This window comes from Oppia nitens, unplaced genomic scaffold, assembly GCF_028296485.1.
Source record: "Oppia nitens isolate AA-2021 unplaced genomic scaffold, nextdenovo-longstitch-racon4-pilon3 scaffold2_pilon_pilon_pilon, whole genome shotgun sequence".
Classification (NCBI taxonomy): domain Eukaryota; kingdom Metazoa; phylum Arthropoda; class Arachnida; order Sarcoptiformes; family Oppiidae; genus Oppia; species Oppia nitens.
In genome coordinates this window covers 5,235,001-5,258,363 of record NW_026533210.1, presented here as the reverse complement: position 1 = coordinate 5,258,363, position 23,363 = coordinate 5,235,001, and the positions used below count along the sequence as shown (strand labels likewise).

General features: G+C 19.0%; 2 protein-coding genes across 2 annotated transcripts; both read right to left on the bottom strand.

The window, feature by feature from the left end:
* Positions 1-96: 96 nt before the first annotated feature.
* On the bottom strand, positions 97-19,507 carry LOC128955817 (sialin-like). The gene is made up of 3 exons (XM_054301494.1): positions 19,067-19,507; positions 16,717-17,970; positions 97-113 (listed from the first exon to the last, which is right to left on the bottom strand). Exons 1-3 carry the CDS (start codon positions 19,491-19,493, stop codon positions 97-99), a joined length of 1,698 nt encoding a protein of 565 aa, XP_054157469.1. The 5' UTR covers positions 19,494-19,507.
* A 1,216-nt stretch (positions 19,508-20,723) lies between these two features.
* On the bottom strand, positions 20,724-22,517 carry LOC128955337 (lysosomal protective protein-like). Its single transcript, XM_054301002.1, has 4 exons — positions 21,903-22,517; positions 21,591-21,783; positions 21,021-21,467; positions 20,724-20,923 (listed from the first exon to the last, which is right to left on the bottom strand). Exons 1-4 carry the CDS (start codon positions 22,483-22,485, stop codon positions 20,761-20,763), a joined length of 1,386 nt encoding a protein of 461 aa, XP_054156977.1. The 5' UTR covers positions 22,486-22,517; the 3' UTR covers positions 20,724-20,760.
* Positions 22,518-23,363: the final 846 nt, after the last annotated feature.

Below are 23,363 nucleotides of genomic sequence, written 5' to 3'. Positions count from 1 at the left end.
TATTTTTTAAATCTAATTTATTGTTAGTATATCTCTTTCACTTAATGTATTAATATTTATTTTCAATTTTATTCAATATTAAATTTATAATATTGCTTATTGTAACAATTTGCCTATATAAATATTATTAAATTTATTTATATCATAATAGACAATAAAAATAAACTAAATAATATCTATCTATATTTATGATAAAATTTATCTGCCTGAAAAATTAAAATTTTTGAAATATTAATATTCTAAAAATATTTGAATTTTAACATATATTATTCATGTTATTTGAAATTGTAAAAATTTATTTTGAATATATTATCCATATATTCAAGGAATTAAAATTATGGTAATTTTTTAAAACTAATATATCATGAATGTATTATCATTTTATTTTTATTAAAATAATAAAAATATCTATGTATTTAATATCAATAAGGCATTTTATGAATTTATTTCACTATAATATACTTATTAATTTATTATACTTTATATAATAATGCACTTTATTATAACATTTGTTAGAAATACTATTGATTTAATTAAATTTGATTTTCATAGAAAATTACTTAATAAATAAAAGCTGCTTTTAAACAATAGTTTTGTTATGCTATAACTGTATACACTTTATACTATACAGTATTGAAATGACTTAAAATGATATACAGTATATAAGTAAACATAAGACAGTAATTTATAAGTTATTAAGTGCTATACAGTGTTCACACAAACAGAAAACACTTATATAAATAGCCATTTGAACGGTCAGTTAGTCTACTTCTACCTAAGCTGTTGCTACTTAAGCCAGCCGTAGTCATCTCACCATTAATTAAATCACCCATACATTCAACTATTGATTGTTATTTTTTTGTTGGTTGAACTTAGGAATAGTAGTTTCAATTGACTATCTTTTCAATTTTATTTCCTCGATTTAACTTAAATATTAGACAATATGCCTATATATTGAAAATAATAGTAGAATATAATACAATAGTAAATACAATAGTAATCTAAATAAACTCTATTCAAACAGACAAAAGTCAAAAACAGATTATATAATTGTATATTAAATTTATTTTTTAAAAAATATAAAAAATAATAATCTGACAAAAAAATAAAAATAATTATCAATATTATTAATGTAAAGTATTTTTTACACATATCTAAATACTTGATGATTTTATTATTGTATATTTTATAATTTAATTTATATAAAATACATTATGATGTATTCAAAATCATTATACTTGTATTATTTTCACAGTTATTTAATATGGTTTCATTATATTATTTCTATTTTTTTTAATTTTAAATACATTTGTTATAATAGAAAAATGTCATACTTTAGTATATAAATATATATATATATATATATATATATCTAGAAAAAATAATAATCTGATTATGACATTGCTATCGTATTAACATTTGCTATATAAATGCATTTTTATTAAATTAAATGCTTAAACGTATAGATTTACCTTAAAGTTAGCATTAGATAAAAATCTGAAATAGAGATTACTTATGAATAAATAATTAATTTCTAACAAAAATATATTTAAAAAAATATTTTTATATAATACTGCATTAATGAATACATATTAGTATATTTCATATTAGCTTTTGAATTAATATACAATCTGTAGAATAAAAATTTATTTTGAATAAAACTAAATTAATGTTTTAAAAAAAAGAAATATCAATAGCTAGTGATAATGTAAAGTCGATCCAATTTTATTACAATTTATATAATTTAATAAATAATAAATTTGTTCAAATATATCATCTAAATAACATTTAAATCATATATATACAGTATTTCAAAAGTTATGTAATAACATAAATTATAAATTTTAATAATATTAAGAATTTTATTGACAAATATAAATAATTATAACAAAAATATTTAACTCAAATGTAAAATTAATAAATTCATAATTATAGTTATTCATAGTTATTATACTAATTTATAATTAAAAAATTATTAAAACACTATTCAAATAACTAATAGTAAATGTTTTTATGTAATTAAAACAAAATAGTATCATATTATAAATGTACTTTATTAATAAATATCATATTAATTATACTACAATATAAAAGTTTACAAAAATACAATATAATATTACTATATATAGTGATTTTTCTATGTTCAGTATAATTACTAGTGCATCAAAAAATATTTATTTAAAGATTGAAAATATTCAATAAAATATTTACTAAAAAACTACCAAAATATATACTTAAATATTTATTTTTTAAAAAATAGTCATTTATTAGGAAAAATATATATTTAATCAATTTGTAATTTATTCTAATCTCTATTTAAATTAAAATTAATAATAATGCAAAACAGTATTACAAATTGATAGCATATTTTTATTAATAAAAGGTAAAAATACACTTAATTTTATTTTCAAACTTAATAACTAATACAAGTTAATAATATAATTTTTAATCATTGATTGCATTCACATGTTTAACACAACTAATACTGTTTTGCCTAATATTTTTGCTAATTTTTATATCATAGAGTTATTTGTATATATTTACTGTTTGTTAAAATCTATAGCTTTAAGCAAAAACATTGCAGTATTTAGTACTTTCTAATCTATTTTTTTTACAGATTTAATTTATAATATTTAATTATATTTACTAAAAACACAAAATATTTAATAAAATATTTCTTATTTAATTAAATATATGTTGATGCACTAATGTTGATACACTGTGGGAGTATATCTATAACAATATAGTATTATCATACAGTACTAACTTAATAAAATCATTTTTCATAATAAATACAATTAATTTTTTTATATGCATTACAATAATATACTGTATAACAATTGAGTATTAATTTACAATATAGTGTTGAGACAAATATATAAAAATAAAAATATTATATTACTATCTATTATACTTTATTCTGTTAAAAAATATTTCTTATATTATATAAAAAAATTCCAATAAATTTATTAATAATTTAGTAAAATCTTCTCTAAACATATTATATACAGTGTATATAAGTTTTACAGAATATATATTCATTTCATACATAATTCAATAAATTTTATTTTATGATATAAATAAATAGATATATTTATTTATATTGTTATTGTCTATTTAAAATAAGGTTTAAAAATAAATTTAGTATTAAATTATTTTTCATCAGACAGTTAATGTATTATTATTTTTTTGATTAATAATTAAATAGTTGTTATTATCAACAATAAAATATTTAGTAACTTTTTATTACACTTTCAGTTGAGATTAGAGATGGGCAAATAGAAAGTTTCTAATAAATTTCCCTAAATAAGTTTCTAGGAAGTTTTGTATGAATAAATTTCTAAAGAAATTTAACTTTTTTGTTATACTATGGGATCCCCATATCTATAGATATTGTAAAACTATAAATATATTAATGAGACTACTATAAATATAATATCATACTATATAATGTAGATTACTGTATAATACTATTATATAAATGGGATAYATATATAAATAATTATAATTATTTAATAATAATTAGTTTTGTAAAATTTTATTCATCATTTTATTATATCATAGTTTAATATAATTAAATAAATTAATTTTTTACTTTAATTAATAATTAAAATACTAATATAATATATATCAATATAATTATAATAATATTTAAATACTACTTATAAAAACAATGTTGAAGAAAACAAATATCGAGAGAACAAAATTAACCATGGGGATCCGAAAGATAGAAATTTCTTTTAGAAACTTTATAGAAATTTCTCTATAATTTTATAAATTTCTCTTTTTTGCCAACACTAGTTGGGATAGACTACGTAACCAATGAAATAGTAATCTATAAGTCTTATAGTGTATTATAAGTTAAATTCCTATAAGTATTTATTTTTTATTTATGTCATACATATTGCATAYATATTAAAACATTATTTATTATAGTTGTATCAAACATCAAATATAATTTACTTAATATTAATTTATATAATAGATTGTAGATTAAAATTACAGTATTATAATATCATTTAAAATATATTATATTAATATATTATTAATATTTTATATCATGATTTTTTGATTTGATTTTTACAATATAAGATGATTTTGTAAAAATAAATTTATACAAACTCAAATTTGACTATTGATATTAAAATTTACATAATCCAAAATAATCACATTTTAAACAAAATTAATTAGAAACTAARTATGTAAATTATAACGTACATAAGTTTTATCAAATATAATATATTATACATTTAATAAAAGTTTTTTATATATATAATTTCTAATTTTTAAATTTTAAAACTAAACTTAGATTACTTAGAAGTATTGAATAAATTTTGTTAAATCTACAAATGTTAAGTAAACAAAAATGATAGATAAATATACCGATAAAAGGGATAATAAAAATAATAAAAATAAATCTCTACTTAAAATAAAATAAAAAATAAATACAATTCCATTATCTACTTAAAACATATCCTTATAGTATATTTAATTCTATTGTAATAATAAATAGCAAATGTCAGCAATTTGTAGTTTTGTTGTGAATATATTGATAAATATACAGTATATTTATCATATATATCTAAAACCAATATCTATAAATAAAGTTATCTTTTATCAAAATACTAGTAAAAAAATATACGGTATATATATATATAGGTATATAAATTTGCTAAATAATCTTTCAATATACTATTGGATTCAGATATTTATAGAAAATTGTTTAATTATTTGATGTCTAAGCTATTTGTATCGGTGATAGATATGTATTAAATAGTTTAAATTTCAACCAATGTAAAAGCCATATCATTAACATAAAATTTACATTAATTAATTATAACAATTAAAATATTGAATATAAAAATTATCATTAGTTAGAAATATGACATATATAATATTTTTTTAAAAATAATATCATTTAGAATAGTAAAAAAATTATCTAATTAAATATATTTTTAGATAAAATGTATTGTAAAGTTTAAAAAGATTTCAAAATAAATAATAAATAAATGTTAAATAAAAGAAATCAAATATAAATTTATATAAACAGCACTTTTGATAATAAATTTAAACATTAAAAAATGTTTTATTAGTAAAAAAAATCATTTTTATTTTTATTTGACAAATGATAACTAAATTGTTAGTTAAAATAAGTTGACTTTGATTTAAATATTGAAAAACATGAAATAAAAAATATTTTTAGTATATCTATCTATATTTTACATTTTATATCTATTTTTACATTTTAATAGTAATCTAATTTTAAATAAAAAATATAAATTTATAAGACCTTCGATATTCTAAAACATTCAATTTAGAAATACTGTAAATAAAATTGTAAATATATTAGATTTTTTAAATTGAAAACACTTAACAATGATTAATAAATTAATTATTAAAAACTGAAAAAAATTGTAATAAATGTCATTATTTTTAATAAAATACTATAATTTTTTATTTTATTTATTATACAATAACAAATTATTTATTTATATCCTATATTTAATATAAAATAGTTGTTTATAAGTTTTAGTTAATATAATTATTCAAGTAATTTTTATAATATGAAATTAATCAAAAGTAATTATGTAATTATAAAAAATTATGTAATATTTAATGCTTATATAAAGCATAATTATATATCATATAAGTAATAATAATATAAATTAAAACTTTATTCAACTATATAAATTAATTTTTTAGAAATATCATATTTAAAATATATTTGTCAAGTTTAATTAAAAACTTGAAAACTTTCAATGAATATTATATAAGTATTTTTATTGTTAAAAAAACTTTAAATTTTTAATATTTTTGATTACAAGTAATCGATAATTCGATTTAAAACTATCAAAACATATGCAAACTTATCGAATACTAATGGCTTTCGGCTAAATTTCGATCATTAGTTTAAACATTTCGATTGCTATAATTCGGCCAATTTTTTGCAATTTATTTAAAATATGTTTTAAAAAACAATACCAATTATGTGTTGCTTCGATAGTTTTGGTCGATTTAAATTAAACACAAAATCTAATTCATATGCAACTAATCATAAGTACTATTACAACAATAAAATTATATTATAATACGTTGTTTTTTTTTAATTTATATAATCAACATTGAAAACACTTGTTTTTATTAAAATTAATTATTCTTTTTGTTATTTCTTAATTATTTATTTTGTAATTATATGTTATTATTACTATAATACAGTGTAAACTTAAAATATTGATTAATCCTAATTAGTAAAATTTGAATAAAATTTAATGTTGTTTTATTTTTTTGATATAATTTAATTTAATACAGTCATATGTATTTTTAGAAATATTAAATAATATATATATATTCTCAATATATTGCATTTAAATGTTAAAATCTATTTCGATTACAAAACATTAATAAAATATTTGAAAAGATCAAAGTTTTTATACTATATTACAACAATACTATATTTAAGTTATTAAAAACACAAAAAATATGCAATTATATTAAAAATTAAATAATTAAAAATTTCTATTTAATAAAAATAATTTTTTATACATGTTTTGCTATTTTACTAAAAATAGTAATAACAGCTAAAGTAAAATAAATTTAAAAATATATAATTTTTTTAAAATCCATAATAATCTGGCTACTATCGTATTTTTATATTTTTATTAAAATCTTATTGTTAAAACTACATACAAAAGATAATAAATTTAAARTATTTCATTAGTTTATAATAAGTCTACTTTATATAACCTAATAATACAAAAATCTATAATAATTCTCTATTACTTATAAATTAAATACGATTTGAATTATTTAAAATATATATATTTATTATTATAGTTTTAAAAATATGATATTATATATATATATATATACTTTTATTTTTTTTAATATAAAGTGTATTTATATTTTTTTACAAAAATAATATTGGTTTGCATATATTTATATTATCTAACAAAATATAACTTCAATATAAATTTTGTTTATATTTGTTGTTATTATTATTATTATTAAACTTATAAACTATTGATACATTTTATATGATTATTCTATGCAATGCCCTTAGGGATGACGTGTAGATAAAAAAAATATAAGTTTATTATATTCAAACATTAAAGCCGACTATTAATATATATATATATATTAATATATTTATCTTGTTAATGTTAATAATACAAAAAAACTATTATTAACATAATTTTTATTATTCATGTTCAAATAAAAAAATATAAAAATAAATAAATAAAATTTCCAATATTTATTATTATAAATAAAAGAAAAAAATGTCGGTAAAAATGATAAAACCAAAATTGTATAGTTAATAATTTTTGTTTGCTAAATAAGGTTGTACTAAAATAACATTTTACAAATACAAAAAAAATAAGTACATATTTAATTTAGTGATTGAGTGATAATTTGAATAATTACTTAAAAAACAAATAAACAGACAAATTAGATAATTGAAGATAAAAATATATAATACTGTATTAAAAATAAATTTTATAAAATTTTTAGTGATGTGATAATAAATAGTAAAATATTTTTATATAATGTTAATCCAATGTCAACAATGTACTAATTAATCGAAAAATAACAAATATTTAATTTACAGTATTATTTATATAGAGAGTATATATATATATACTGTATATTTATCAYATTATGACATTAAAAGTCAAGTTGATTACAAAAAAATAAATAAAAATGTAAAGTATTGTTTAATTTTATTTATAATATTTAATTAGTGTTATTTATATTATAATACCTATATTTTTATTTAGTTAAATCAGTCAATATTTGAAATCAAACTTTCAATTAGATTATTATAATTACTATATAAAGTTGGTTATAGATATTTTCATTCTAAATTAATTTTGTTTTTTTTATAAAATAATTTATTTTTTAATAATTTATAATTATTAATTATTACTAGATTTTGGAAAAAAATAATAGCTATTTGTTTATGTAAATTAAAATAATAAATGTTAAGATATAATTTATATTAAATAATATAATTAGAATTTCTGATGACATATTTTTATTTATTTTAAAAAAATATTAAATTTGTGATTTTAATATTAAATTATTAAAAACAAATAAGATTTCTATTAAATTCAACCAATATATAAGTTTGTAGAAACTATTTTCTACATAAAATTAATTATTCAAATGTTTTTAAAAATTAAATATTTACTTAATTATAAATTTTAATATTTCCTAGAAATTAATTAATATAATATGCATTATTATATTAATTCTTTATTTATATAAATATTTAATAGTATTTACACTCATATCTAAATTAGAAGTTTGTTTTATTTATATTTATATTAATTGTTTATTATATTATAATGTTATCACTTATTAAGTGTTTTTTATAAATGTTTTTTAAACCTTAAATTTATTTTAATTTTTTTATCGCTACACATTAATACAGTCTAACAATTAGTTAATAATATAAATACCATATTTTTAGCAAATAAATTAAAAACAAAGTTTTAGTAAACAAAACAAAACCAGTTGAGAATGCTAGAAGGCATTGTCAATAAACAAACTTCAAGGGCGTAAATTACTTTATATAAATACAATAATCCACATTATATGCAAAAATTATTAAAATTTTATTGTTTGTATTGATAATTAGAATTATTAAAATATTTAATAAAAACTAGTATATTTTGTATTAGTCATATGTTATTAACAGGGTTTTAAAATAATAAATGCCTCCCCTGTCAATGTCTAAATATATGCCTTGCTAGGACAGGCACTTTAGAGTCTAAAGCAGGCATTATCAGATGATTATACGGTCCCTTATTTTAAAAACATAATTACTRACCAAGATAAAAAAAAAATTAAATACACAAATTTAATAACTAATTTTATATACTATTAAATTACGAAAAATGCTTAATCAAAATAAGAGTAATTAAAAAATTWAAAAATATGTAAGTGTATTTGAGCTAGATTAAATATATTTTAATAAAACAATCAAAAATGACCATTCTGATATACTGATGTAGATTTTATAATACATAAATTAAATAACCATTTTTATATAATATTAAATTAAATATACTACTTAATTAAAATAAATATGTAACAGTCTATTTGAGCTAGATAAAATATATTATAATAAACCATAAGCTTCGACAGTACATTTTAATCAAAAGTAATCAGAAATCACTTGAATGATAACGCCTGGTCTAAGTTTAGACATCTAGTTTATTTGACTGCCATTTTTTAGATTTTAAAAAATAACTGTATTTATATAAAAACGTAATTTTTGTGCTTTATGTTTAATATTTTTTATAATGTTCTTTAATATGTTTAATTAAATATACAATTAATAGATTTATTTCCAGTGAGATTACCATATAATTAAAGTTATACCAAATAATCAAGCAAACAAATATAGTGATAAAACAATTTTTTTTAAATTAATTATTTACAGTTTTTTAACAAGATGAACATAGTTAAATTTTTATTAATACTTTTAATACATGTTTTAGTTGTATACCAACAATAATAGCTTAAATCTAGTATAGTATGAAAATTACTTTAGTATATATATATATTTTTTATTATTATATTTTTTGTGAGTCAGTTAATACTTCAAATAAATTAATTGTATGATATATTGATATTTACTTGAAATTTAAATATAGCAAATAATAAGAAATGTATTACTTTGTTAAATATCAAATAATAAATTATGTATAAGTGATAAATGTGTTTTTGATTGTTGTGTTTTTATAAAAAATAATAATGAAAAATATATGAAGTTTTAAAATTTTTTTAAACATTTTAAATGATTACTTTAAAATAAATTGTTTATTGAAATGAATTATTATTTAATTATTACTATTGTTAATATTTTACATTATAAAATATGTTAACACGTGTTTATACACAATGAATTTTTTTGAAATCTTATCCTTATAATGAAAATTTAAATAATAAATTACTAAAAAATTCAATAATAAAAAGTACTATTGTTAGACAATGCAAAATACATAATATTACTATTATAAACATTATATTTTTGAAAGTAATTTCATTTGGCTTATCATTAGTAGATTGATCTAGATTAATATAGTTATAATTTATTAAATATTTTTTATATTTATTAATTGCCGATAAATAAAGATTATAATTTTGATAAAATAAAGACGATTGGACTAAATTTTGAAATCTACAATATATGTAAAGTCAAACATTATCAAATAAAATAATCAATAATATACTACAATTACATACTTSTATATATTTACTTACAATTTTTTAATTTTAATTTTTATATTATTGTTTAGTTGTTTACTGATAGGATAGGAAACATAAAATAATGATCCGTTACCTATGGTTCGCTTCAATGGGAACTCTGTATAAAATTTATACATTATATCAGTATTTTTATAGTTACTAATAATAACAGTGTTGTCGTAAACTAATTGTTTAATAGTGTCAACAGATAGAAATTGATTCGTCGAAATTAATTTAATATTTTTATTTAATATACTCCACGATTGCTATAATTAAAAAAAATTATTATATATAATCTTTGCAACAAAATGATTAATAATTTATTTTACATTTAACATTAGCCTATATTCATAGGAAGTAGTTTTCATTAATATAGTCATATTACTTGACATAAGATCATCAAAATTTTCAATGGTATTATGGGTTTTTAATATAATAGTCGATAGGAAATCATTAAAAAATAAGTTAACAATAATAAAACTACCAAATAACCAAATTGTTACCAACAATTTTGAATGATATGATTTAATTTGAATACCTAAAAATTATAATATCCATGTAATATATGTTTTACAATCTTTTATTAATTAAATAGTTATACAAAAAAAACTTTATGTATATTTTAAACTTTCAATTAATTAATAATATTTTATTAGTATTCAAAAATAATACTTACTTTTATATAATAGTATAGCAAAATAATCAATAAACAGTTTGAAAAAATTATCAAATTTTGTTTTCAATACATTAACCAAAGTAATCATAATATATAACATAAATATTATACACCAAATATATTTTGGAAATATCTGAAAAAATTTCATCCAATTCGTTAAATTATCATTAATTTTTGGTGAATATAATATTGACGACATATAGCCGTTTGAAATGGGATGAGCAAAATCAATATAACCAAACCGTGAACTGTCTATTATATGTACTCCGGGTACTAAATGTACTTTCTTTAATTTAAATATTTTTTTAAAAGTACAATACATTCAAAAAAATTATTTTCATTTTATATATATTTTAAATGTACAAAAAATTTTCTATTACTTACTTGTGTATGATAAGCATTATAGAGTTTATTACAAGTTTTATTAATACCGGAATATATAATAACAAACTTTGAACTATAATGTTATAAATATATATATTATTTATATAATAAGTAATTAAAAATTATATCAATTATTTTTACGATAAGCATTTTTATTATACTTGATTTTAGTATGCTGTTCAATCAATTCAATTAAATAGCCATCACCAAAACACAATTGATAAGTTGTATTATTTATCATTGTTATCTATAAATACATTATATAAAATTTTATGTAAAAAATAAAATATTTAGTAAAATTTATGACTAAATTTTTTTAAATAAAAAGATAGCTTTATTATATCATACCGTTTTATTAAGTATACCAATAATTAAATCATTTTTATTATAGTTATAATTTTGATTAAATAAAAATTTATTTATAGGATATTGTACACAAAATTTAAACATTTTTGTAAAACAAGATGAAAAATAATATTCAGCTCAAATTTTAAGTTTGAATTTCTAATAATATTAATATTAGTATTTCAATCATTATAATAAAATTTTATTAATGACATTAGTTTTTATAATGATAAACTTTTTTTAAATTTTACTTTTACACATTATTACAGTATAAATGCAATTTATTTGATAAATAAAATATGTATTTAAATAATCAATAATATTCATTAGAATTGATTTCATAATAATTTTAATATTTTTAAAATAATTTTTATTAAAAAAAATTACTTTAAATTGAAAACAACACTATACTAGTCAATACTAGTAAATATGTCTACAATATTGATATCATTTTTATGGCTAGAATTGTCTTGTATAAACTAGTATTGTGATTATAAATTTTTTCAATTAAATTAAGTTTTAAAAAAATTATTTAATATGTTTGAAAACAACAACATATTGCCAAATAATAAATTTAATGTTTTCTTATAAACTGAAAACAAAAATTATAATAAAAATCTAAAACTAATAGTTATTTATAATTTATAAATATTAATATATAAAATATTGATAATAAATTGATAAATATTTTTATTATTAAAAATTAGTTTATATATTTTATATAACAATTTTTTAAGCTTTTTAATATAATATCTATATATGAACAATAAACATAACTAACAATAATAATAAATTGACTTAAAGTATAACTATTTTAATTGACATAATAGATTACATTAATAAAATAATATATGTAAAATATATTCTTGTTATGTGTTAATTTATATATTTTACAATTTTATTTTTAATATACTGAATACAAATAATCACATTTATTTTTTAACTATAGTTTATAAACTATAAAATATTTATATGCATTTTTATCATCTCTAAAACTGTAGTCATATATACGGTATAATAGTTGACAATATTATAAATTCTATAGTATAGACACTAAACAGAAACAAATACACTGTTTTTTTATAAATTTTTATTAAAACTCTACTCAATTTAAAATTATTATATCTATACTCTAATAAACAAGTTATCTAACAAATAATTTTTATATTTGTAAAATTGTGTAAAATTTAATATTAATGTTTTTATAATAAAAATCAATGACTTAGTTTTAAATATCATTGCTCAATTTAAAACCTATAAATTATTTTACATATTTTAGTTTATTTATAAATTTTTAGTATACCTACTAATAAGAAAAAATATTTTTAATTATAATTTATCAATTAATTATTAACAAGATAAAATTTATTATATTGCATATACAGTTTGATTTTTAAAAAATAATTTTTTTTATAGAGATAAGTTTTTTTGACAACTTTTATGATATAATAAATAAACAATTTTTTATTTAATATTTTTGTTTTTTAATAATATTCTATTTTTGAATATTTGACAATTTTGTAATATGTTTTAAAATTTTCAAACAAATACAGACTATATTATAAGCTTTCAAAAATCGATATTTTAAGTTTTAAATATTGAATCATATTTTTATGAAACATATATTATTAAACACATATAATAGTAAACACTATTTAATAATAATTTTATATACGCAAATTAATTATTAAATACTTAGACTTTAATTTAAAATAAGGCTAACATTGTTATTAAATAAATTTATTTATATAAAAGTATTTTTGTTAGTTATGTATGACATATAACTGTATGAATTAATTTATAATATAATATTAGCAAAATTATAAATAAATAATTATATTTAGTTTTTTTTAATAATATTAATAATAAAATTCTTAAAAAATATCATAAATTAGATTTGAGATTATAAATCTTTATAAAAAACTATGTTATAAAATTTTATTATTAACTAAATATTATTTATTTATACAGTTTAATAATTAATTATTTTTATTAGAAAATATTGTTGTTTTAAATAGATATTAATAGATTTTCATAAAATAAAGTTTTTAAAAAATGAATATGTAATTAACATATATAAATAGCATATTTAATAATTTATTAAATTTATAAAATTATTTTGAATATTATATATAAACTAAACAAAAAGTAATGTTATGTTTAATTTTGATAATTAACTAAAACAAATAATWTGAATATATATTCTTTTTAAAATTTTAATGATTATCATAATAAAAAAAATAATGAGTATTTTATTATAATTAAAATAATAAAATATTTAAGAATATTTTTAATTAGTAGAAAGTAAAACATACTTCCTATAGGCTATAGTGCTCTACATTAGGATATATAATAAAATTGGTTTATTTTTATTTGATATTTTTTTAAATATAAAAAATAAAATATTGAATTACATATAAAATAAATAATTACATTATATTATGTAAGCCTGGATGCGAAATATATATATATATAATATGTATCAGTTGGTCAGTTAATAATGATAAAAAGATAGTAATTTTTTTACAAACTATATTTATTTATAATACACTAAACAATGTTTAGACTACATATCCTATAACTAATTAGCTGGATATCATTATTTGTATAGATTTTAATGTATTAAGTTAGTGTCAGTCAATTATTATGTTTTATTTTGTTTTTAATTAATTTTAATTTTATGGAAACATAATTATAATAAAAATATATAATTTATAAAATAATATTTTATACTCAATAGTATTAAATTATATTGTTTATACTATTCAAAAATGTTTGATAATATTAGTAATAAACATATAAATTGCTTTTTCAAGTATTTTCTTAAATTTTATATTAAATAAGAATATATTTGAAAAAATAATTTTATTTTACAATCAACACTATTAAGTTATTAAATATTGTATAAGTATAAAACATTGAAAGGTTATTAATAAAATTAAATATATCATATTATAATCTAATAATTTATATTTTAAATAAAATAATAATTCTATTTTTTTTATTTAGTATATAAATTATAAAAACATAATAAAAACTAAAAATTTGCACTTAAAATATTTTATTTGAAATTTGCAATATATATATATATATATATATATATATATATATATATATATATATATATATATATATTGTATTTCTTATTTAGAAATGATGTTATATTTAATTTAACATAAAACCAATGGGAAAACATTTCAAAAATAAATCATGAAAAATGACACCATATGTATTATAGCCAGGTTCATTAATAAATCATAAATAAAAAAACTAAAATAAATGCACATCTAATGTGATCGTTAAATGTATAGTATATTAATGTATATACAAATATATTGACTGTCATAAAGTACAGTTTTTGGCATTTTATATATACAGTACATATATAATACAGTATATATATATAATTTTGATTTGCTATCAATATTTAATATACTTTTTCAAAATCTTTATGATTATCCAAATAAAAAAAATATTTGTATATATCATATAACAATTATTATTAATACAGTATTAGAATAAATCAGTGTTTTATTTTWGGTTATACCTATTAATAGAATATTTTTAGAATATTAAAAACTTTATTAAAAATCAACGAAATATAATTGTAAACAAAAAATAAATATCTTATTTCAAGTGCTTTTATGATTAATACCAATAATGATACTACTACTACACTACTACTACTACTAATAATAATAATAATTATTATTATTAATTTATTCAAGTTAATTTTTTAAAATAAAAATATCCTTTATGATATTATTATTAAAAGTTGTATTTATTTGCTAAACAAAATTGTTGTAAACTTTGTTTAATAATTAATTTATACTAAATTTTTGATTATAATTAATTAACTCTTTTGTTTTATTTTYAAATAATATATAAAATATACGTCATTTTTAATATACATTATTTTTATATTAGATATATTACGTAAATACAGTACATTTACTAATTAATTTAACAAATATACATAACAATAATATATATATACTGTAAATGTTAATTAATTATAAGATTATATCATTAATTATATTATTAAACTACAATAATTATGCAATTTTGTAGCAAATGTTAAATATAGATAAGCTTATTTTTGTCAAATAATACACATTTATATAAATATTAATCGGATATTTAATTTTTTTCACTTTATATGATCTTAAAAATTATTATATACTCACGATCTTAATGGTTTAATATATATTTTTTTTAAATTACTAATTAACTAGTATATTTATTGACTTAATTAAATTACTATCCAGATACAATGTTTCAAATAATTTTKTGTGTGTGTAAAAACAACTTGTTTTATATAAGTTTACAATAAATGACCATGCAACTAATAATTATCTTATTGACTCTGGGCAAACTGATATAACTTTTCATCAAAGTTGTCAATTATTTAACTATAATTTAGTAAATAAYTTACTATTTATTGATATATTTGTCTCTATTTGCTTAATATTATTTTATTTATTATTTCTATTTATATAGTATCTTATAATCTTATTTATTATTATTACTTATGCTATGATTATAAATAAATTAGATATTAATTTTTTTTTATTGATTTATGATATTTTAGTGCAAATTTATTTAGTACTAAAGAAAGTTGTCATAAATACAAATATAGTAACAATTTTCAAAATTTAATCAATATTTTATTGTTAGTATTATATTAATAAAATTTACATAATTATAAAAATTATCTAATAATTATACATAATTTTCAATTTAATGAATAACGACTTATAGTTTATGAATTAAAAAATAGTACATAAAATTTTTACTTAGTTAAGTTAATATAGTTAAATATTCAAAATTTTAAAAATAAACTAAAAATTTACATTAATATTAAGTTTAATTTAGAAAAACATATTTTATAAATAAATATATATATAGTAGAGTACTGTATAAGTAGAGAATAAAAATTTATAAGCTTATGATAATATAAAATGTTTTATTATATATATATATATATTTAATAAAAACTTTTACAGTATATACAATTTTATAATTAATTTACTGTTTACTAAAATTACATTCACATGTATTATAATTATTTTTGTTATTATTTTTTAATTTATTATCTTTTAGACTAAATGTCTCTTTAGTTGTTGTGACGACAACAGGTGTTTCGTTTTCTAAAACACTATACGATTCTACCTCCCAGTGCTGTGGTTCAGCTGATGCATACATAACAAACACAACGGTGCCGACAATGTCGATAATTGCCGACAAATAGAAGGAATAGCTCCATAGTCTCATAGAATATGGGTTGTCATCGATAAGGACGCCCACAAAGTAGGGCACAACAAACCCGCTGAACGAGCACAGGGTGTTCATCACTGCAAACACAGTTCCGGCAAACTCTTCAGTCATGTCGGGCACTATCGGTACGTCACCTCCCGAAGTAAATCCATAGGCCAGCATACATATTGTCAGTAATGTAATGTTAAGTGGTTTATCGCAGCCAACACTCGGCAATAATATCAAACTGGCGGCCATTCCTACACCCGATATAGTCTGGAAAATCTTGCGCACCATTGTCTTGGACAGTGAGGTTGATTTGATGAGCCAGTCGGCCATAAACCCACATGTTAGCAATGTTATAGCAAATCCAACCATAATGAAAGCGTAGGTATAGCCGTTTTGGTCGATCGGAAAGTGTATGACATCCTGAAGATAAGCCGGCATTTTACTGGTCATAAAATCAAACGTTATTCCGTACGTGACTTTGGCTATGAGTGTCGACAGGAAAGCGCTGGACATGAATATCCGTTTCCAGGGAACTGATCGTTTGGCAGCCGCTGTCTCATTGGTGTTACTCTCACGAGATGTATGTTTGGTAATAAATGCCAACTCTTTTTCCGAGATCCACCTGTGCTGGTCGGGTGTGGACGTAATGGTAAGCCACCAAACGACACACCAAACCAATGCTAGTAATCCGGATATATAGAAAATTGATGGCCAACCGCCCAACATGTTTTCATCTAACATTTTTCCAGCGCCTGCACTGGCAATAACTGTGCCAATGGTAATACCTGCGTCCAACCACGGCATGAACGTACTGTGCTCTTCATCGGGTATCCATCGGGCAAACAGTGCATAAAATGCCGGATAAAGCATTGCCTGACAGACACCTAATAATACTCGTGAAGTGATAAACAATACAAAATTGGTGCGAACTATAACAGGTGTCAACAGGTTTATCACTGCCGACACCAATGTTGACAATAATATCAGATATTTGGCTCCGTATAGTTCGGCCAAACGTCCAGCAAAAATTTGTGGCCAAATATAGCCTTTTAAATTAATTTTAATAAACAAAAATAATTAAATTTTTTTATTTGATATATTTTCTAATAAAATATATTTTAATTTAATATTATAATTTATATATTTATTAATTAATTTTCAATAATAATATTATTTTAATAATAAAACTTGTTTACAAAATTCAATGACATTTACTGTATTATTTAGATAATAAATATATTATTAGTTTAGAAATTAGTAATATATATATATATATATATATATATATAATATTTAATTTAATAAAACAAAATCATTATCTGTATATAATATATAWATACGGTATTAATGATATAGATTTGTTATATTAAGTAAATGTTGATCACGAGAAAGACAAAACAAAAAAAAACAAAAATATTATATAATTTTCTATATTATATCTGATTAATAAATAGTTTTAAAAATTAAAAAAAWATATCAATAATATTTAAAACTAAGCTATTTTCCATTATTCTTGTTTATCATTAATTTAAAATGAGCTTGAACATTACTGAAATAATTCAAATTTTTCTAAGTAAATGTTAGAACAATAAATATTATTTAGACAAATATAAACCGTAATTAATATTTGAAACTAAAATTTTAAATAATTAATGAATTGATTGCTCTAAATAATTAAATTGAATTATTTTATTATATATTATACTAAATATAGGAAATGACTACTGTATTACAATGCAATGCATTATTAATAATTGTGAAATTTGTCTGAAAATTGTTTATTTTTGTTTATTTATTTATTTATTAAAATGTTTATCAATAATTAATTTTAGGAGTTTATTAATAAACTACGATAATTGCAATCAAATTCATTTCAAAATAGTTTTTTTAACTGTCTGTTTAAATAATTAATCTAAACCTAGCATAGGATATATCACAATTGAAATTAAAATAACTAAATAAATAAATATAATTTAATTAAAATAAATAATAATACGATAAAATTTTCTTAACATTAATTGCCAGTATCAATATAAATACAGTATTAAATAAATAAACAAAAATTTAATTAAATTAAATGTTAAATATAATATATTTATTAAATAATACAAATGTTTTTTTAAAAATAAATATTGAAAATACCGTAAAAAAATGATCCGAGAACTATCCCCTGTTCGGGTGGCGACCAATAAAACTCGCTGACCATCAGTGGTTTTGATGGCATTGTATCTAATTGTTGATTAGTTGACACTGAATTCAATTGAGAACCGGGACATTGAAGTTCATCTGAAATAACTGTAACATCCAATCCAATACTATTAGTCCAATTGGTTGACGGAATTACCGATTCGGTTAGTTGAGTTGTGTTAACCATTGCCAATATGGCTACATTTAGGTTAACCCGTGTAATATACATAATAGCCGTACCCATCAATGATATGAATGCCACATAACAACGTGTCGACGGAAATATTGGCGACTTTGTCGGCGCCAATGGCCTAACAGTACGGCCATTGGTTTTATATCCTAATAGGATATCAGTTTCCATAGGCTCTCCCCGTATACTCATGACTTTGAATTTATATTATTTAATAATTAGAGAGATATATATACACTTTAACACTAATAATTTTTTTAATATAAATATTAAAATTACTGAATCATTTATTAGTTTTAATATTCACAAAAATATTAATAATTGATTACTATTTTTTACGCAAACAAATCTGTTATTAAATCAAATTATCAGTAAATAGAGGAAAAACTTTTTTCTTACTTTTTTTGTCTCACTTTTTATATGTGACAAAAACAACACATACACTAACTATCAAATATCCTTAAAAATAAGTTATTATACTGTAAATAGTTTTTGTAAATATAAACACTTTTATATTTTATTATTATTAATATTATTATAGATGCGACAAAAGTGTGTTTGACTTTTCACTTACACACACACATCAAAAAATCAACAAATAAATTGATATAACTTTATATAATATTATACTTTATTTGTTTCACATGAGTTATAGTAAAGTGTATGCACAAAAAAACTATATCTAAAACAGATACCATTAACAACAACAAGAAAAAAAGTAAATTGMATTTAAGTATTTCTCTCTCTCTCTCTCTCTCTCTCTCTCTCTCTCTCTCTCTCTCTCTCTCTCTTAATATCATTAAATAAATAATACAAGTTTACATTGGATGTTATAATTGGGTTTTAAGTCCATTGCTGCTTAAAAACTGCTGAATCAAGCGTTTGTATTAATAGATAAATTTAATAAATAGATAGATAGTTATCACTGGTAATGGCTTCAATATAGTGGTTTCAATTGAGGGGACAATTGTCAATACATGAAGAAAATTTGTTTATTTTAATATACTGTAAGTGTTCCTACTATTGATAAATATCATTAGTTTCATTATATCTTATAGTCTATACACTAAAAGATATGATAATTTTTTTCATGCATGTATCAGCTGATTATATTTAGACAATATCTAACTATACATTTATATTTATATATCTATTTATTTWTAAAAAAATTATTGCCAAATATACTGTATATATCCCAATATTTCAGGGTTAATGTACATAATTACAAAATTACAAAATATATACATTAATAATTAATAAAACTTTCTATGTTTATATTTAAAAAATATACTGTATATTGATATATATATATATAGTCACTATTAATTTAATTTTCACTGAAAAATTGTCGATTTATTTATTTATTTTAAAATTGCGATCAATACACTGTATTATTATTATTATTATTATTATTATAGTTATMATCAATTTAATTATATAAAATTAAAAATAATAATTATTATAGTTGACCTTTTCCAATAATAAACTTAAACATATGTAGTGCAGCTTCGGGTTGGTCAGCGGGAACCATATGGCCGGCGCCGCGGACTACAACAAAACTCAGGGATTTTTCAAAATGTTTAACAAAACCGCCAACAAAGCCATCCTCTCTAAACCACGTTCTGTATGTTATATATTAGGAGTAAAAAAAATTGTTGAGTAAATTACCGATTGAAACATTACTAAATATAATTAAAATAATTTTGTTTGTTAACTAACTTATATGTTCCGATTTGCTTATAGCCGAGTCCATCAACAAATTGTTGATCACTTATGAAATCGCAAACAGTATCCCAATTGCCATTGTAGACGACTGTCCTCTCCAGTTTAAACTCATTGATCAATTGTAACAAATTATGGTCCTGTGGTGTACCAAAATCTGAATAACTGCCGCCACATCCCCGCCAAGTGCCCGAATTTTCCCGAACGTGCAATGCTTTACGTACGGCATCGGTATTCATAAACTCATAGTGACCATCCTTGGGACAGTCGGCTTTGTTGGCGCCAATGTTAAAATTGACTGGCATTGACTTAGTTTTGGTGTATGCATTACGGTAGTACTTGTTGAACACTTGTTGCATATTGATATCGGGTGCGCATACATCATAAATATTGTACGGATTGGGACCGTAACCTACCGATTCCACATGTGTACTAGCACATTTACTAAAAATAAAATTATCATATACATAGGTATAAATAATTTAAATACATATAATTAATCATGCTAAAATATTATTCGACAATTTATATGATGATGATGAAAAATACTATATGTATATAACATACGTTTTATTAGGCGCGTGACTAAGTGTGCACACGTGTTGAGGCTGACCGGCCGGACAGTCGCAACAGTTTTCGATGAGTGCCTCATAGCTATAGGTTGTGACCAAACCGTGTCCTAACTCGAAATAATAGTCCGATTGAGATCTTTGGCGTTTTGATTGAGTCTCTAACAGCAATCCGTTACCAATGCCGACACCTATTGATAGCGAAACACAACATAATATGAATGATATAACTGTGCAAATGTTTCTTTTTATATACAGTTTGTTGCAAAAGTTATTTAACTAAAATAAAATTTTTAAAAAATGGGTTAACCTTTCAAATTGATAGTTGACTTTCGGGTAAAAATTTCTTTAGCCAACATCGGTATATAAATACCGGCATAACTTTCGCCGGTTATATAAAACGGATTTTTCTTCAAATGCGGAAATTTCAAGAAAAACGATTCGAGAGCTAAATAGTTGTCCACAGCTGTCGAGTTGTCGGTATTTTTTGGTTTATTAGTGTTTTCATCGTAACTAAACCCGACACTAACCGGTGCCTCCAAATAGATGATATTTGCCACCGAATTCCACGAATGGTTATGTATTTCCAGTGTTTTGCCGTCACTGTTCACACGGAAGGGTCCGTTTTCGGTAAGCATACCGAACATTGAACTACAACCGGGACCGCCATTAAGCCACAAAACTACCGGTGCATTGGCCGGATCGGTCTGACTTTCGACTAACCAGTAGAACAAGTGTCGACCCTTCGAAGCATTCAAATAACCCGAATATTGCTTAAATGTAACCCCTTTTGGTATACCCGGGAGGTCTGTGATCTCATCATCACTGCCTTGAAATGCCAACACATTATAGCAAATAAATAAAATTGAAACTAATTTAACTAATATTTGCATTTTTGATAATTAATAATAATAAGTGTATATAATTTTATTTTGTTAAAATATATTTTTAATTGCTCTTAATTTTTATTTTACTAAACTTAATAGATAATGTATCATCATATTGATTTTTGATAATACTGTACTAGTTTATATTGTTAATAATAATTAAAGTACCTTGCCATATCATGTTTTGATAACTTTTAAATAATATATATATATATAGTATATATTTAAACAATTTTTGTTATAAAGCATATTTTCAATTGTTAAAAATAATTTTGTTAAAGAACAAATATCTATTGTAACTACCTATTATAATTATTTATTTTACCATTATAATAATTTATGAGTATTATGAATAACATTTTAAATATTATTATATATATATATATATTTGTATAAATATTTTATAATATTTTATGAGATTTTGAAATTTTCATTTTTTAATCAATTTATTGATAATAATATAAAAATATATTTTAAATTATAAAATACGAATTTTGATATCTTTTAAATTATATATATATATATATAGCATACCAGTGCCAGTATACATACAAAGTAGCAAAACTAATGTATTCGTCCCAGAAATTTATATATATATAGTATATATTTAAACAATTTTTGTTATAAAGCATTATTATTATTATTATTATTATTATTATTATTATTATTATTACTCTAAATATTGGTAATACAATTATAATGATAATAATTTGTTGAAAATATCGCACAAATCAATTGTTTTTAAGAGAACTCAAACATTGAATTATCTGTATTTTAACTTTATATAATATAAAAAATATATTAGCCTTGTAATCATTTAGTTTTTTTATTAATATTTCTATGATTACCTGTCATAATAAATTAATTAGTAATAATTATTATTA

Excerpts from the sequence above, each read along its gene's own strand:
- LOC128955817 (XM_054301494.1), bottom strand. The coding sequence starts at position 19,493 with ATGAGTATACGGGGAGAGCCTATGGAAACTGATATCCTATTAGGATAT. Across the intron at positions 17,971-19,066 it reads TCTCGGATCATTTTTTTACG|GCTATATTTGGCCACAAATT; the intron begins GTATTTTCAATA and ends TTAATTTAAAAG.
- LOC128955337 (XM_054301002.1), bottom strand. The coding sequence starts at position 22,485 with ATGCAAATATTAGTTAAATTAGTTTCAATTTTATTTATTTGCTATAAT. Across the intron at positions 21,468-21,590 it reads AGTCACGCGCCTAATAAAAC|TAAATGTGCTAGTACACATG; the intron begins GTATGTTATATA and ends TTTTATTTTTAG. Across the intron at positions 20,924-21,020 it reads AAGCAAATCGGAACATATAA|AACGTGGTTTAGAGAGGATG; the intron begins GTTAGTTAACAA and ends TATAACATACAG.